The sequence below is a fragment of the Drepanopeziza brunnea genome (assembly GCF_022702325.1).
Source record: "Drepanopeziza brunnea f. sp. 'multigermtubi' strain 214-2 chromosome Unknown ctg15, whole genome shotgun sequence".
In the NCBI taxonomy this organism is placed as follows: Eukaryota; Fungi; Ascomycota; class Leotiomycetes; order Helotiales; family Drepanopezizaceae; genus Drepanopeziza; species Drepanopeziza brunnea.
In genome coordinates this window covers 1820665-1837718 of record NW_027094078.1, presented here as the reverse complement: position 1 = coordinate 1837718, position 17054 = coordinate 1820665, and the positions used below count along the sequence as shown (strand labels likewise).

The following is a 17054-nucleotide window of genomic DNA, read 5'->3' as shown; positions in this document are numbered from 1 at the left end:
GACTTGACATTTTTCCTCACTTCTCATAAGCCAGGATTTTTGGAACAAGCTCTAACGTTGCTTGCTACGAGTCGATTTCAGTGGAGACTTGATATTGAATTTGTAGGTCTCTAGAAACAGAAACTGCTCTTTTGCAGCTTCTAGTTTCGAGAAGAATTTCGAGTTTCGAGGTTTCATTCCAAGGTTTTCATTTCGAAACCCCTTTTACCAAACACTTATTCGGTCAATTAAAAACCGAAAACAGCCTGAAAACTCGACTTCAGAGAGTTACTAAACGCGCCGACAAAGCAGGTCCTCACGGTGACCTCTTCAGACCCCAGGAACTCCACTCTCCACTACTCTCCCTCGCCTCCTCAGACGACGTCTCTCCATCGATCTCCGTGTCTCTCGACTATAAAGCCTTCCCGCTAGAACCGAAACACGCCCTCCACCAAATTGACCTTGTCACTATCTCCCACCCTGCTTATGACATTCTTTCTACCACACCGACCTGGTCGAAAATGGGCGCCCTTCTCGAGCATGTACATATTGTTCCAGGCGGGACGACCGGCAAATGACAAGACTCTTCCCGTGGCAATCAATAATAGTAGGACTTGACGTCGCAACTTTAGGGCCCCTTCCCTAAAGTGGGCGAAACAATTATATCCCCCGAAACAATTGTGTCCCGCGTCGCTTATAAAATAACGAAGAAATGAAAGATGTTTTTTAATTAAAATATCAATTACATAACGTAATAAATATACATATTCTTAGATCTTAATCAAGCCGAAAAAAGTCTAATTATGTCGCGTGTCTTTTAAATTAAATTAAAAAAAAGCTGTAAATTAAGGCTGCAGCGAATCTGATTTTACTTTTCTCAACCTTCTATTTAAGCTCTTTTTTGATCTTTTGAGTATAAGGATAGGGCCCCTAAAGTTGCGACGTCAAGTCCCACTATTACACTCCTTTGAGTTCTGCTAGATCCTCCACTCCCATCCATGTATAGACTGATAGACTGCGAGCTCTACAGTGCAACAAAACAGGACAACGGGTGGAGATATTTACTACGTACTTCCAAAGATAAGTAAGATCTCTTCTTGCTTTAGCTCCTATATCTATCTCAGCGACACGTCAGAACCTCCGCACACTCGCAGCCCACGTCTACAGTACCAGGGAACTGCTCCTGCATAAAACCACTTTTCGTACTGAAACCAAGGGTCAACACTTCAAGAAAAGATCAACATGAGCCGGTATTCATTGATCCTACGTAGTATCTTCGGGGAAGCTTCGGGGAAGTAGTTAATTATGACCGTCAAGATTAGATTTGCTTGTTTAATGTAGATTTGGATGCGTAAGGTAAAGCTAGAGGTCGCTCCTTTTTTTTTTTTTTAACACTTTTTGTTAGAGTTCAACAAAAGAAAGTCAAGGTTTTATTTTCTACTACATTTCTGCTCTGATTCAATCAATTTAAAAAATAATATAAGATTGGATCGTCTTATTTTTACAAGCTTGTTCTCGCTACTACGTAAAAGGTTTAACAATTCTGATTTGCCTTTCAAAGCTTAAGGTTGTCGAAAGTTGAAGCTGTCAAATGTACTACTACGTAAAAGAGTTCTGGTGCGAAACAAAAGTTTATGCATATGCATCAGCAGTTAGAAGTGTACAGTACAGTACAAATACGTAGTAAGTAACGCGGGGTCACCGAATGATGGAGAGTGGAGAAAGGGGTTCGCGAAGTTACATATATTATTATACTGTAGAGGTGACTGCTCGCGCGAGCTATCGTCCCTCGACTTCGGTGCCCCTTCCCCACAGTTGCTGCCCTTGCCTTGTTCCTTACACACCGTTTCAACAAGGGGAAACAACGCTGTACTTGACCCATATCACTCTCGATTTGCGCGTACGATATGTGCGTCCTGTGTTTCTATGTGTTGAGGGGTTAGCTGGACGCCTACATACCCCTCGGGAGGTCACACGACCTGTACTAAGTGGCCCGCGGACGTTATATGAATACTACTACGACGACTACTACTACTACTCTGGAAGCAAGCGCCTTTGCCCTCACAGATACCACAATCTGGAAACGAATTGCCCCGTTTCGAGCCTTCGAATGCTGTCTACTTTTCCAGAAAAGTTGGCGATGATATATGATACGAGATGTAATGAGATTTTCGTGACGCCGCCCTTGTGCTTCCCGAGCCGCAGAAATACAGTTCTCCGAGCGCGGGTAGCAATTCGTTCCGGTTGTATTGAGTCGGAACATCCCGATCGATGTTGTTCTCCTTTGGCATGTGTAGTACAGAAAGCTCCTTAAAACGAGAAGTGAAAAGGAAACCTCTCTCAGACACCAACCACCATCTGCATCCACAGGGTGTAGTATAGTCAAAACACAATGCCAACCAACCTCATCCCGCGCTGATATCCAGCTGCCAGCCACGGCGTCTTTACAAACGGCAGCGGCGTTCATGGGACGTATAGATCAACCGGGCACTTCGCTGGCAGCAAACAACAGTGGTGGTGGCTACTGCCCAACTCAGTACTGCAGAAGGGAAAGAGATTCGCGTCTTCTGGGACTTAGTATCACTGGATATGGATACATCGTAAGTAGGAGACGATCGCGAGGTTCGTCGCCTTGGAGACTAGTCTTTTATTGCATGGCGTTCGATATCGTCGGGTGCGTTGCGCAGATGCGCAGGTGCCTATCTCTGGTGAGGGCTTTGCGGATCACGAAGAGGAAATCACGATTGTGATGGCGACGGCGACAGCGGTGGATAGAATGTGGTATGCGTATGCTCCAAAGGTACCGAATTCACCAGTCGACGCGGGCTGACCCTGCCGAAATATTTCACCTCCATACTTCTATAATCGGGTAATACAACAGGATTTCCGAGAGTGTGAGTATTATGAGCGAATCTCGAATCGTGTATATGGGACCGGTGAACTCTGTGGTGAATAAAATCTATCGAGTGCGGTCGTGGCACAGCTCAGAAATTCGCGCTAGTCTTAAGCGAGAATTCCCGTATATTTACTCTTCATAACTTCAACTCGCGATCAATCAGCCACGCTACAAGCTGGCTATAGCAGTCTGGACCTGCCTGAATCTCTTTTGTGGTTTTCTCTTGACGAGAGGTTTTCTCTCACTGTGATCTATCCTATTCGTAAGGGAAGGGCGCAGACGATGGTAGCTCTCGCTGTAGCACTTTGAATTGCTTTCTGAGGCCTTCTTGTATGTAACTCTTTAGCTTAGCACGTCGCCGTACCCCATGGGAGGCCCCAGGGGGCAGGCTTTGCCTGCTACCCGCCCGACGTAAATAAATACAACAACAACAACCACAACAACTCGCGATCAATCGTTCGACGCGTAATCAACACCTTGACAAAACACTTCAACCATCATTGTAGTACCGCCTTGCAGTGCATCGCATGAACGCGTCCAGACAGAACGACGCGTCCTTCGTCGAGGAGCCGATAACACCGAATCATGCCTCCTCTTTGCGAGCTGCACTTCCGTGAGTCTAACTCGAATATATCTCCCCCGAGTATCTGAGTTCTGACCTTATGTAGCAACAGTCTCCCGTACTTATCTGACAGGGCCATGCCATTCCCATGTCCGCCGCTCCTGGGCTCAAGCTGAGACGTGGATTTCCGACGGGCTCACTCGTGGTTTTCATCCAGCTGATATCGGAAACATGGTGTCATTGGAGCTGGAGATCTCTCTCGCCATTTCTGGCTGTTGCACATGCTCCCTCGAATATTGCCTTCGTAGTCTGAATAAAATGCGCCGAGCCGGTCAATTCACATCCTTCTCTCCAAATACCAATGTCAACATCAACGAATCACTCAAGATGAGCCAGGATGGCTATGGTTACAGCTATCAATTCTCACAGAATTTCAGAGATAGCGACCTCGTCAGTCAGTATGGGATGGACCCTGAGATCTCTCGAGGGATTGGTATGTATCTTGACACCTATTCAATATTCCCGGTGTGATTTTGATACGGAGTAGGTCAAGAACAGGCTGAGAAGGACCTTACAGAGGCTGAACTTCAGGCGGTTCGAAAGGACATTCGCAAGCAGGCTGAGATTGAAAGTCGGTGTACGTTCCCATTGTGATCTGAACATATGATTGCAATTTACTGACATTGAATTCAGCTAAGGCTCAAGGCTTCGCTGAAGGGGGCTACACAGAAACCATCCAGTCTGGCTCGTCGCGCTCTAGAAGCTCAACTTCAGCGCTCAAGGCTGAAGGGAGTAATGCAAAGAATATCTCCACTCGCTCTGCTCACTCACGAAGACCTACGACTTCTAGCCATGCAAGATCGACCACCGCTGATTCCCGTACCGATATTCGTGCGGGTCATCGGAGTGAGACAGGTGATACGGGGGTTCTTTTATCCCAAGGAAGCAGCACAGCTACACTCACCGATGAGACCCGTACCGATATTCGTGCGGGCCATCGAAGTCAGACTCAGATGACCAAGATCCGTTCCTCCAGTAAAGCTTCATACACTGTCGTTCAGGAAGATTTGGCTACACTCGCTCCCGACGACTCGATTTCGCAGATGGTACCCAAGAAGCGGAGCAGAACTTCCACAATTTCGAAAGAGAAATATGTTTCATCTCGCAGAGTTAGTGACCAAGCCAATGCTGGTACAGCTTCATCGGACGTCACTCTTCGGCCAGCAGCACCTCGATCCCGCAAGCAAATCGCCCTCGACATGGCTGCTCTGAGCGCTGAGCTAATGGCACTTGACAAAAGCTCTGATGCTTCTGGTTATACAGAGCCTAGCACAGGTTACAGCAGCCGAGCTTCCCGTGGTGAAAGTCGCGGAAAGGATTCTCAGCGCACGATGGATAGTAATGCTACCCGAGAGACATCTAGAGAGAGACATCGCAGACACAGACGCGAGCGTGAGCAGGCCAGAGAGCAAGAAGGTCGACACCAAGACAAAGAGAGCCGGATGTCACGATATCGTCCAGACTCCAAGAGCGGGAAGACAAAAGATAGCTCCCGTGACCGTGAGTCGCGCGATCGCCAACCACCGAAGCGTGAGAGAACCCGCAAGATATCCCAAGACCGTCGACAAAAGGAGAGCTCCCACAGAAGTCGTAGCAGATCTAAAGATCGATCTGCATCTGGTATATCTCGAGCAGCATCCAGTATTGCGAGCTGGGTCACTACTGTTGCAAGCTCTAACACGGGCTCTGGGAGGGAGCATCAGTCGGCTGCCAGCTCTGCCGCTCTACCCGAACAGTGCAAACATGCTAAGCTTGGTCACCATTGAGAAGGATGATACAAGTACAGCGAGGGTAGCATTCTCATGTTATGAAGGAGACTTTGATATTTGGGGTGGACATCGCTGGGTGTCTCTGGCCTCCGTACTAGTAACCAGGCTCTGATACGACATGGAATACTTAGATAGGTATACCTACAAGCATGGGCTGGGCTGGAGATGCTAGACACTAGTAGCAATAGCTACGTACTAGTAACAGTAGTCACAGCAAAACAGTGTCATCCACTCGATCAACTTGAACATGAAGGTGAAATAATCAGATAATTGACCAACAATTGAATTTCGTAGTCTCTTGCCAGACTCCAAGGCACCCAGGTAATGTTAAAAAAACACTGTATTGCTTTAAACATCAACTTCGCCCGCGCGCGCCATCAAAAACCCCTTCCAAAAATTGAATTGGAGGGCGAACAATATTCTAGCGTATTACCGTTTAGTATCATATCAAACATTAAACAAGTGGCTCTAGGATCTGCATTCAATTCACGCAAAGAAATATAGAAGAAACCTGAATCAATACACAGATTCAATATAGGTGTGAGAATTGAAGTATACTCCTTCACTAAAAGTCAGGCGCTAGCCTTTAGCGAGATATATAATCCCTGTCCACAATACTCCCTCGTTCTCGAAACCTTCCGATGACAGCATCGAAACACTTTTTTACAATATTCTCTTCAAATATCATCTTCAACATTCTTGATCAACACAGACTTGCAAAGTATCTGCGCACGACAACCCATCCCCTCCTGACAAACCAGACAACATCCGCGAGGCACCAAGATGCCTTCTCTTCGTGATGTTTACTTTCGTAGGTCATTGTCAGAAACCAAGAAATATTAGGACTACACTGATCATATTTCGATACAGCCCGCGCCTCTCGTCGCGCGCATCACAAAGACTCTAAGAGATCGAAGGGATCCTGCAGCTGCCATGTGCGTCGCGCATACGCGCAGGCCGAAATATTCGTGGAAGATAAACTCTACCGGGGCTACAGCCTAGGTGCGATCGAAAATATAGTTCAAAAGGAGATCGATATTTCACGTCTCACAGGAGAGCTCTGTCCGTGCTACCTTCACTTCTGTCTCCGAATTCTGCGTAACCTGCGCGGATCACATCCATTCTCTTGCTTGCCTATTAATAGGGACTTCGAAATATACCAGGGTACGACGATGAAGGATGGAGTCTTCGAGCACAACTTCTCGTTTCGCCAAGACTTCCGAGACAAGAAGGTGGTACAGGAATACGGAATGGACCAAGAGATGTCGAGTGAAATTGGTAAGCCCCCTGTGATAGTTTTGACAATTTATCTGCCATATCTGACTGTTTGCAGAGCGCTCGCAGGCTCTGGATCAAGGGACGGTCATCGAACTGCGCCGCCTAAAAGATGGTCTGCACGCAGAGGCCGAGAAGGAGTATCAATGTGAGTTCACATTCATCAAATACAACTGGAATGTACAATATACTAATGGCCACATAGCAAGAAAGAAGCACATGCTCGAAGGCGGTCCCTCCTCTTCAATCAGCACGCAGACTTCAGTCAGCCGAGAGTCCAAGGCACCTCAAAGGTTGCTCAAAAACGGTCAGGCACAGAGCACTTACTCTCAATCCTCTTCCGGCTCTACTGCTCGACCAGACCACGCCCGAGATGACGAAGTCCGCACGGCTGGGAGAAGACGTCCAGAGAGCCGTGAGAATCAACGTCGCAGTTCACCCGAGACGGAAAGTCGCCGCGGTCGGGATAATTCATCTACGATCTCACCGACAGACTCCGTGTCTCAAATTGGACACGATCGTCGTATCTTCAAGACTTATGATTCGACCAGAATCGGAAACAACTCTCAGGCCAGACCCAGCAACCTCTCTGCGGCTGGTGACTCCCATGCTCCATCTCCCCTCAATCCCAGAATGGAGTATCGCCAAGAAGAACGAACCTATCGCGAAAATCGCTTCTACATGGGTGCTATACGTGCCGAGCTCCCGAGTTTCGATAACAGAGCATATAAGTCAGATCGCAGTACGGCAACCTCATCTCGTTCCGCAAAGAGAGATGAGGCTGAGAACAGCCGTCACAATCGCCCCCGCTCCGAGATCGAGAGAGGAAGCAGCGCTCATAACACCGGGACGGGCATGTCGTCCTATAAAACGGCTCTGGAGCACTTCACACTGAAGCCAGAAGTCAAGGCTAGTGAGTCTCGCACGCGGTATCCATTGAACAATCCCGAGACGTCTCGAAGACAGCCTAGCAGCACCAGCGGTCAATCTCAAGACTCCCGTTACCGCCCCTCTTACAGATCTCAAGCACCCTCTAGCATCCTGCCCGCCGCCGAATCCTCCAACGAGAGACGGCGAAGACCTTCAAGCGCCAAGAAGGAGACTGCCTCCAGCATCTACCCCATTCGTGAGGGTCGTGAGGGTCGTGAGGATGGTGATCGGGATAGCAGATACCGATACCGCTAGATTGGAAGCATTCGATCAGCAACCCAACCTCTCGATTACTCTTTCTGTTGCTTTCCGAGCGGTATACCAACTAAGAATTCAGTGCGAGCTTGCAAGGGGAAGTTCAGTGCATGAAGAGAGAGATGGGAAAAGGTTGATAGGAATCGATTTGGTATTGCGTTTTGCATTTCCGATCAGGCACCATTAAGGGGTAAGGAGACACTCTTTTTCGGCCTTCTCGGTATCGGTAGACTGCCGGTCTGCTATCGGCTTCCTATTGAGACCGAGAAAACACTTTCTCGACAAGGGGACGTCTAATTCAAAACACGGCATCCATAAGATAGCCACGGCGGGTACATCCTGCATCTCAGTCATCAAGCAGAAATAAAACAATGATGATCTTTCCTAACCCTTCGCCAAGTCCAGAATCTCAAAGTGAAACACATGATGATCAGCTCGACATGCTAGCCCATCCGATATCCTTTATATACTACGTATCATGCCAGCCATCCCTCACTTCAAGGCGGAGTCTTAATGCCTCAATACCCCTAAGAACCCACATCTGAGATTATATTGCGAAGCCTAAAGATAGTCTTCCCAGCCGTAGCTCGATCCCAACTGAATTCACGAAGCAGACAGACGTTCAACAAGGCGTGCCTTCCCGTTCCGTTCCAGCTCTTAGCTAATCATACCACGTGTCGTGGCCTTAGGCCACCAGGCTACTACAAGGTGGCACAGACCACTTGGGAGAGGTACCGGTATACCTAGGTATAGCCTCACGTTGCTCTGAGCTTCCTAGATGAACACAACGACCTTGCTCCTATTCTATCCTTAGCTCATTGTCTCCACGTGAGAAATATCATCCAACTGCGCGGCATTCCTCCTAAACTCGATGGAAAGACTAGTTGATTGTAAGATTGCCGTCAACGAAGAGCCACGCGCCGCCAATGAGATGGAATCCCATGAAACGGATGCGCGTCGCGCGATCGATTTCTGGCTTCCAAATTAATCAATCAGTTACCACACCTTATACTACCGGTATATGCCGAGCACCCATCACGCGCCCGCCCTCCAAGACGCCCTTACTCAAATGCATTACTGAAAAGCACTGACGTTGAAAGAATGAGCTTACGTCTAACAAGTATCATCCTAGAGACCATCCATCCGATAGCTCTCCCAATAGGGTATCTCTCGAGACCGAGAACTGAGCGATGCTATAACCAACTCCCAAAGCCGCGCAGCTGCAAACGAAGTGCGAATCGAACCGTCGTCTTTCTTCTCTCCAACCGAACTGGCAAGCTGGCAATCAGCGCTTGGACGCCGCTGGCTTCTTTGCCAGACCAACGCCCGCGCACATTTTCCTTAATTCTATCGCTTTCGAACCTCGGCGCGCTCTCGGAATCTGTGCCTGGGAGTCTCGGGCGTCTGTGAAGGGCCCTTGTCTTATGAGGGAATGAGTACCGTAGTAGGGTGGTGATGAGACGGGGCAACATTGCGGCCGTTGCTCTGCATTGATATGAAGAGGCATCCGAAGCATACTCGACTAGGGCCCAAGATTCGGAATTTTCGCGAATGCTCATCATGGTATGTTCAAGCGCGAATCTTTTTCTTTTTCTTTTCGGAAGCAGCGCTTGTCTACGAGATGGTTCTTTCGTACTTCGGAACGGAATCCAAGACGGGCGACGGCGTGATGTTGGTCTGTGCAAGAGATGAATAACTTTTGGCTTAAATCCGAGATATCCAGGCCCTGTCCGGAAAGCTTCACTTACGACTAACCAATCCTTCCCCCAAAAGCTGTTAGGGAAACTCCCGCCATTACATAACAAGTTAATAACAAGTTACGAAAAGAAAAAAAAGAAAAAAAAAAAAGGGTATGAATGAACGTATGCTTAAATAAAGTATTGCTACTAAACCCAAGCCTCCAGTCCTTTCGGCGTAAGGCATTCAGTCCGCTACACTACTGTGCGTCCAATCCCTAAAGCTCCTATTACCGTTTGCGGCGTTTGCTCAAAACCATCTCACTCAACTCAAGGACGTCGCCCCTGATCACCAGTTTTTGACAGACCCGCAATCGCTCGCAATATCTCGAGTTGACCTTGTCGAATCCCAAGTCCCCGAGACCCCGCCTCCCAGAATTTCGCAGCTGATGATTGAACACCGCAATTCAATGGCATATCTCTGGCGGTCCGGAATAAGAACCCTGAGCATGATCCAAAAGATGTATTAAGCTCGTGGCTCGGGCACAGTCTCTCTTTCTCCGCAGTATGTTCTGTCCCCCGACCAGTGACAGCTAATCGCAATCCAGCAAGCGCCATGATTTTATTTTGTGCCCCATTCCATTTCGAAGTCTCCTGAGCCACATCCCAACCCTTCGGCTTAGGCGACTATAGCCATCAACGTACCGCCGTTCTTCAAGAAAGGAATGTCTAAAATTCTCCTATTGAGCGGCTGCGGCTTGTTATTGCACCGCAAATATGCTATGTTTGCCGTCTGCAGGTCGTCCTTGACATATAGCAAGAAGTCCCGAAGCGCATGTCTGATGAGCGAGTTCTGCTTCACGAAAAACCCAATCCGTAAGGGGAAATGCGGCGATGCCAGGACGACAATCATCGAATACCGCCGCTTCTGCATGTAGAAAGCATCCCGCGCAGCCTCGAACTCGGTCTTTCTCTGAAGAGTCGTAATAAGCCCAAGCTCGATCTTGGGAATCACCCAGTTTTTGCTTTGGGGTCGTACCCCTGCTGTAATCTCCCAGTCTCGCTGTCTGGAGAACAAATCACGCAAACCCTCAAGCTCGTCCGCAGCCCAAGGGAGAGATTCGTCCTCGACTTTGTCCATCCGGCTTTCGAAGGGGAGGCGGTACCCATTTTTATAAATCCTCAGCAGTCGTGGAATATCCATCAAATCCATCATCACCAAGTTGCTGCAGTCTTGAGGCTCGTAGTACTTGGCTACGAACGTGACCAGCTTGAGATTTGGGAACCATCGTATAACTCTGAACATCCAGCGGATGTCGTCCAACCTTGACATCGTGCGGCGATTGAAACGGCTGAGGTATCCCCGACAAGGGCCCCCGCGCATCGTCGATGACGGGCACTTGTCTAACGCGAGCCTTTCAACGCGTTCAACCTCGATACCAAGGTCTTTTGCTCTGTCTGATCGTTAGCATGCGATTATCAACATGTGTGTTTTTTGTTATGTTTTTTTACTAACGTAGCACGATTTCTGATCAGTTTGTCGAGAACAGGCCAGCTGAGATAAAGGGTATCTTGAGGCAGAAACCACACAGTGGGCTCTCCGGTGGACGGATCCGCCAATTTCTGTCCATAGACCTTAGAAAGCACCTGGCGCGACTGTCGGCAGATGGCTATCTGCGCTGGAGGCGGAACGAGAGCCTGGGCCTGAGTCCAGGTCTCGAAACGACAATCCGAAGCTGCGTATCCTTCGCGATGTGTCTGCCAGCCGGGGGGTCTATAGACCTGCTTTTTCCATCTCACGCCCGGCATGGTGGTCTCATCCTCCGTTGTTACACGACTTCTTACGAGGGGCTTGATTTCCAAGAGCCGACTCGACTTTTTGGGGGTGAGATGGATCAGACGGGGAGCCGTGGGCGGTGCGAGACTGTACTCCCAGATGGCGAGAGTAAGTTCATTGGGTAAATCCTGCCAGTCGACCTTTTTCTTCTCGTGGGTGGGAGGAACGCGGGCTTCTGTCAGTAGTTCTTCTGGCACGAGCTCGAGCATATTGATGATATGATATCCTACAATCCTTAGGCTGATCCGCGAATGCGATGGCGCGATTGATATGAGGAAGTGGAAGTGGAAATAACTGCAAAAACGCTTGGAAGTTAAGTAATAAGGACTCCGTGTCGAGGGAGTCGAATGAATGCTGTAATCCGATAGCTATCGGTGATGGATAATGCACGATGGATAATGGATGATGGATGATGGATGAGATGATGGGAATGTTACGAAAACGCTCCTGCCAGAAGATCTGGACCTCAGCACGTTGGTACGTTGGTACGTTGGGACGTTGGGACGTGGGTAAGTACCGAGACAAGAAAGAAAAAAGCAAAACATGGGGAAATGACGAACGGCAGTTCTGCAGATGACAGCGGAATTCTTTAGTACGCAACTACTAGAGTACTAGAGGGCAAGTGCACTTGTCCCCAGGCGCAATGAGCTAAGGAAGGTCGAGGTCGGTCTAGAACTCGATGCTAGAGGACGAGGGGGAGGACGAAGACGGCCCAGTCATTGATCTATCCGAACAGCAATCAGGCTCTCTGACAAGAGGATGCAATCGAAGAGTCCAATATGTAATTGATTCTCGTGACAGGAAGAAAAGAGAAAACCCGAACCTCCGGAGCACACCTACCTCGCTCGAGGCGACGTGGGGATGCATTCTCCTGTTTATTCTGTTGTTTTCTTTCTCTTTTTCGATGCCATCACCTCCCGCCCTTCTTCCCGCCCTTCCCCCCTCTCTTCCCCTGGGCCCCTTTGCCCGCCGGCCCAGCAACACCGCCTGCCATCATAACCCGCACAGCCTTAACAGGCACCACGCCCGTGATCTCTTCGACCCTCCACCCTTTCAGTAGCTCTACCTCGCGTGGCCACATCCTCTCCGCATCCTCGCTCTTCTCGTCTACCCTTGCTTTGCCCCCTACACTCATATCGCCGACCCAGCGCGCCAGAATCTCCTTGACGGCCTTCCCCTTCTTCTGCGTTCCCGGCTGCAGCTTCGCTTTGTACTTGTAGTTCCCCATCGCTGCCCACGGCGCACACACCGGAATCGCTTCTATTATCTCATCCCCTTTACTCGGTCGTCCTACCAACTGTTCTAGCACCTCCATCTTGCCCTTCTCCTCCTCCTCGCCTTCCTCACCTTCTGCCTCGCCACCACCATTGTTCTGGAGCATGGCCTTCCTTGCCTCCTCGTGCTTCGCCGTATCTTGCTGCATGCGTTGGTGCTGAGCGCGGCGACGCTCTTTCTGGAACGCGAGTTCAGCTTCCTTGGCGGCTTTTGCTTCAGCCTCCGCAGCGGCTTTCCCGGCACCACCGGAGGCACCGATAATTTTCTGCGCTAAGAGCCGGTCTTCTTCGTCCTGGTCTTTGTATTTCGTAGCGATCTTTTTGGCTTTGCCTTTCTTGCCGCGCTTGGGGGGCGCGGGTCCTTTTTTAGCTGCAGTGCTAGGAGCGATGGAAGGTGCTTGTGCTATATTTTCGTCGTCGGAATCGGCGGAGCCGGAGGAATGGTCCGCAGATTGAGGCTCTTCTCGGGCTGGAACCTTTTGGGAGACGTAGTCGATATGGAGCTGGCCAGTCTCGTCTGCAGTCTGGTCGACGTCTTCGTCTGAGATAACAGGAAGAGTAGACTGCGTTTGAAGCGGGTTGGATTTTTCGCCCTCTTCCTCCTCTGCCTCGGAGTCTTGGTAGTCATCTGGGATGCTTCCTTGGTCCTCATCTAGCTCGGGAGTCTGCGACTCAGCAGCCACAGAATCTGCCGAGCTAAAAGCAGAAGGCACGTCTTGCAATCTGTGCTTGTTATGATTGACCTTACTTTCCTCGCTGATCAGGAAAATAACACCGAAGCCCAATAGTAAAACCGCTGGAGGCAAGAAGTTCTTTTTCCCTTTGATGTTGAAGCTCCCCGCTGGAAGAAACTCTCCTGTCGAGGCCGCCTTTGAAACTTGATCCGCGTTGACCCACCAAGCTGACATTCCAGCCTTCGCTTCCCAAGCAGATGAGCAAGAAATCGACAATGTTCCAGCTTGTGACAAAGTCGAGGGAGGAATGGGAGCATCTGGTGTCTTGGGGTTATTGCGGATCACCACACTTGCTGCACCTTGTACCTCGGCATGGACATATACATCGCCTTTTTTAAGGTACCTTCGGTACAGTGTCTCTTTTTGTTGGGGGTCTTTGCCGGCTAGAACAAGATATCCATCGGAAGAAATGAACCACGTAAACTTCTCGAACCACATCTGCCGCCGAACTGGTCTCAGAACGGCCTTCTCCTGCTTGAGACCCTTCCTGAGATCGTGGGCAATCTTCGCCTCTTGACTCTTCAATGCTTTGGTAGACGACTGTAGAGTCTTCTGTTCCTTCTCGGCAGCAGTGCGTTTTTGATCGTAATATTCTCTCGCATTGGCCCACGGTGACAATGCAAGGTTAACGTCGATGGTCAATCTCTTCTCGACCGTCTTTTGCTTCGGCTCCTTCTTTGGGGCCTCGTCCTCGCTGTCCGACACATCACTGTCTGTCTCGTAATTCGATTCGTCATCATCAGCATCTTCCTCTTCATCCAAAAGCAGCGAGATGGTGTTTTCCTGGAGCTTCAACGGCAGCTTGATTATCGAAGCAACCGGATTATTCCTCTTCTGCTCGATTTCCACGAGTTTGCCGATCTCGACCCAGTCCATTCCCTGAGCGACAAGACCATTAACTGCATCCATAGCTTCTTGTACTCGTTCAGCATTGGCCTGCAGTGCTCCAGCTTTGCGAATATTAAGCTCCTGGACTTCCTGCAGTCCACCCAACCGCTTGGCCTGATCCTGTCTAGCAGCTTCAATCTTCCGCTTCGCCATTTGCTCCCTCTCTTGCAGTCTAGACTCCAGCTTCTGCCCCTCGATCGAAGAGAAGAACTGGTCAGCCGTCTTATTGAAGCCTTGAAATTCCAAGAATACTGTAGCCGGGTCATTTTCAAACTGGCGGGGGCGGAACGGATGGAAGTCTTCATAGATAACAAACTTCCTAGCTTGATCCTCTGGGGAAGCTTCCTCATATCCTTCCTTCTTCTTCGCAATGATATATCCCTTCGCCACTTCAGAACTTGTGATCTCCTGGACTACGCTCTGAGCTTCTTGCAACGATCGCATTAAGTGATCTAACAGGTCTTGGCTCTGCAATACATCTGCCGGCTTGAGCGAGGCATCGAAATCCGTCACCCGCATAGCATGGTCCACCAGCATGGGCGGGTACTCTGTGATAGAAACAGCCAAAGCTCTTCTCAGCGCATCAGAAGCCTTCTTCTTGGGCTGTTTCCCAGCCACAAGGCCATCATCACCCCTGTCAACAGACTTCTGCAACGCATCCTGCAGACGCTCTTTCGTCAACGGCGGGACCCCTGCATAGTTCTGCCGATTTTCCAACGAGTACTTCAAGCCCACTCGGAGCTCCTCTTGTCCCTCGCCCTCTCCCACAATCCGCAGCAAGGCCAGTATATTCAGCTCCTTATCTGTTAAGATGATGTTCCCGCCTGCGTAGAACTCCAGGAAGAGTCTGTATTGCCCGTCACTGAACTGGAACTCGATGATCCGGTCGGTGCCGACAGGCGCTATGGAGGTGACTCGACGGGTCTTGAGGTATTTGCGCAGTCTGGTTACGAAGGCTGTGGGTGCTGCCGCTGTGGCACGGGAGAACTCTGTGAGATGGCATCGGAAGCCCGAATCGATTAATATTTGCTGCTTGTGGTCGGGCTTTGCGAACTTGATCAGGAAGATCTTGGAGGAGAGGTCGTAGATGTTGGAGACACGGAGGGTTACCAGCGCGGCAGACAGCTCGTGGGCGATGACCTGGAGGTTTTAGCTGGGTCGCAGAATATGTACGGCAAGATATGCGTGTATACTTTAACATCGAGGGAAGAGAATCGCTGCTTCATTTCGTTGTGTTGAGCCGCAATGGTGTTGGAAATCTGTGTCTCTCTGTGTGTGTAGTAGGTAGTGGAGGGGTACAATGATGATGTTCGGTGCGGAGGGGTTTGTCAACATCCTGGTCATCCCTTTGTCATGGAATCCTGTCTTCTCTCTTCCCTCTTCTCTTCCCATGCTTATGATCAACCAAAATGCATTCGACTTTCTTTTCTGGAATATCTTGAACTATTTTTTTTATCATATCATAGCTTCTGCGTACCTGCAAATATTGTTTATATTACCAATGTAGCCGCTAATAGCAGCCTAGCAGAATGGGGCATTGTTTTGTTGTTCTCGTCTGCTCCGACCCAGAAGTACCTACGGTACATAATCGTCGGTTCCGCCAACCCCCTAATAGTGGGCCTTGACGTCGCAACTTTTGGGGCCCTTTATTACCACAAACGATTACCTTACAAACGATTGCTTTCATTTCCTGTACTGACAATGTAGTTCATTACTGATATGATGCTTTTTTTTTGGGCAACTTGGGGCTCTACATAAGCTCTAATTGCGTACATTTCTAGCTGCCCACTTTTGCTCGCATCACACCTCTCAACTTGTGGCGTCTAATAGTCGGTGCGCTGCCTGTTCAACCTGCGAGCTCCCGGTGAAATTAATCGCTTGTTGTTTTGCATTTCACATCTATCCCCCGCTTTCATCCTGTGCTGAGGCTGGCATGCCTAGATTGTATCATTGCAAGGGCCGAACGTCTCAGCTCTGGTCCCATGATATATGCAAGAGCTACTGATATACCATGGAAAAGTTCTAGCCATAGCTCATTCATGTCTGAGCCTGCAACAAAAACTAGAATACATTCCTCGATTGACTTGCAATTCCACTTGCCATCCAAGGTGCTTTCTTAGCTAGAGTTTGATGTTGTTTCTGTTTCTGGCAGCCTCTTCTCCATACGGCCAACCGCTACCCAACTGATCCACAGCATCTTCCACTTTCAATATAGCTCTTTGAGCCGCCAACCTCTCGAGCGTACTGAGTGCCCTGCATAGTACGTTTATCAAAATGATAGGTCTCACTCACTTCAATACAAAAGCTGGCTTATCCTATTCAGATATATTTTTTTCAACATCAACACCATCCTCCCCAACAGCCCATCCCTCGTATACAAGCCTATGTAACGGGTAGCTGATGTTACCAGTACCAGCGTATAGGCGCTCTCAAGTAAATTTTTGTTCTATCTAAAAGAATGTATCTAGCTGCCCACCAATTTCGGCTTTATCTCTATAGCTCATATTGGATCCCACCTCAATATTGTAGAAGATGCACACGGCAACTATCGATTAAAAAAAAATCTTTCCTCCTCTTTCAGAACACCCAAGAATACTACAACAGCTCGGCGCCGAGTCCATGGTTCTGACAAGTTTCAGATTTCCAGGCGTCAGTAAGCCTAGAGATATTTTGCCGATGCTTAAGCTACCCACCAGTAGCTTGCTCATGCCAGGCCTTGCTAGCAAGCTTCGAAAGCGCAGAGTTCTTTTAGGCATCTCCCCTACCATGATCACCAATTAACTCACAAAGACACGCATGCATGAACGCTACCGAAGCATCCCATGTGTCCACTGTCCCGAAACATGCTCATCATTCCAATCAACCAACACCCGGGCAATCATCTCAGGGCCCATACCCGCGCAATAAAACCCTCCTCTT

General features: G+C 49.2%; 4 protein-coding genes across 4 annotated transcripts; 2 read left to right on the top strand and 2 right to left on the bottom strand.

Moving 5' to 3' along the window:
• Positions 1–3460: 3460 nt before the first annotated feature.
• On the top strand, positions 3461–5263 carry L3040_008400 (uncharacterized protein; the record flags this gene model as incomplete). Its single annotated transcript, XM_007292049.1, has 4 exons — positions 3461–3488; positions 3544–3930; positions 3985–4074; positions 4131–5263. 4 exons carry the CDS (start codon positions 3461–3463, stop codon positions 5261–5263), a joined length of 1638 nt encoding a protein of 545 aa, XP_007292111.1.
• Positions 5264–6049: 786 nt separating this feature from the next.
• L3040_008399 (uncharacterized protein) lies at positions 6050–7726 on the top strand (the record flags this gene model as incomplete). The annotated part of the gene is made up of 4 exons (XM_007292048.1): positions 6050–6077; positions 6137–6544; positions 6600–6689; positions 6747–7726. 4 exons carry the CDS (start codon positions 6050–6052, stop codon positions 7724–7726), a joined length of 1506 nt encoding a protein of 501 aa, XP_007292110.1.
• A 2355-nt stretch (positions 7727–10081) lies between these two features.
• Positions 10082–11448, bottom strand: L3040_008398 (uncharacterized protein; the record flags this gene model as incomplete). The annotated part of the gene is made up of 2 exons (XM_007292047.1): positions 10082–10856; positions 10919–11448. 2 exons carry the CDS (start codon positions 11446–11448, stop codon positions 10082–10084), a joined length of 1305 nt encoding a protein of 434 aa, XP_007292109.1.
• Positions 11449–12149: 701 nt separating this feature from the next.
• Positions 12150–15361, bottom strand: L3040_008397 (uncharacterized protein; the record flags this gene model as incomplete). Its single annotated transcript, XM_007292046.1, has 2 exons — positions 12150–15275; positions 15329–15361. 2 exons carry the CDS (start codon positions 15359–15361, stop codon positions 12150–12152), a joined length of 3159 nt encoding a protein of 1052 aa, XP_007292108.1.
• Between the last annotated feature and the right edge of the window lie 1693 nt (positions 15362–17054).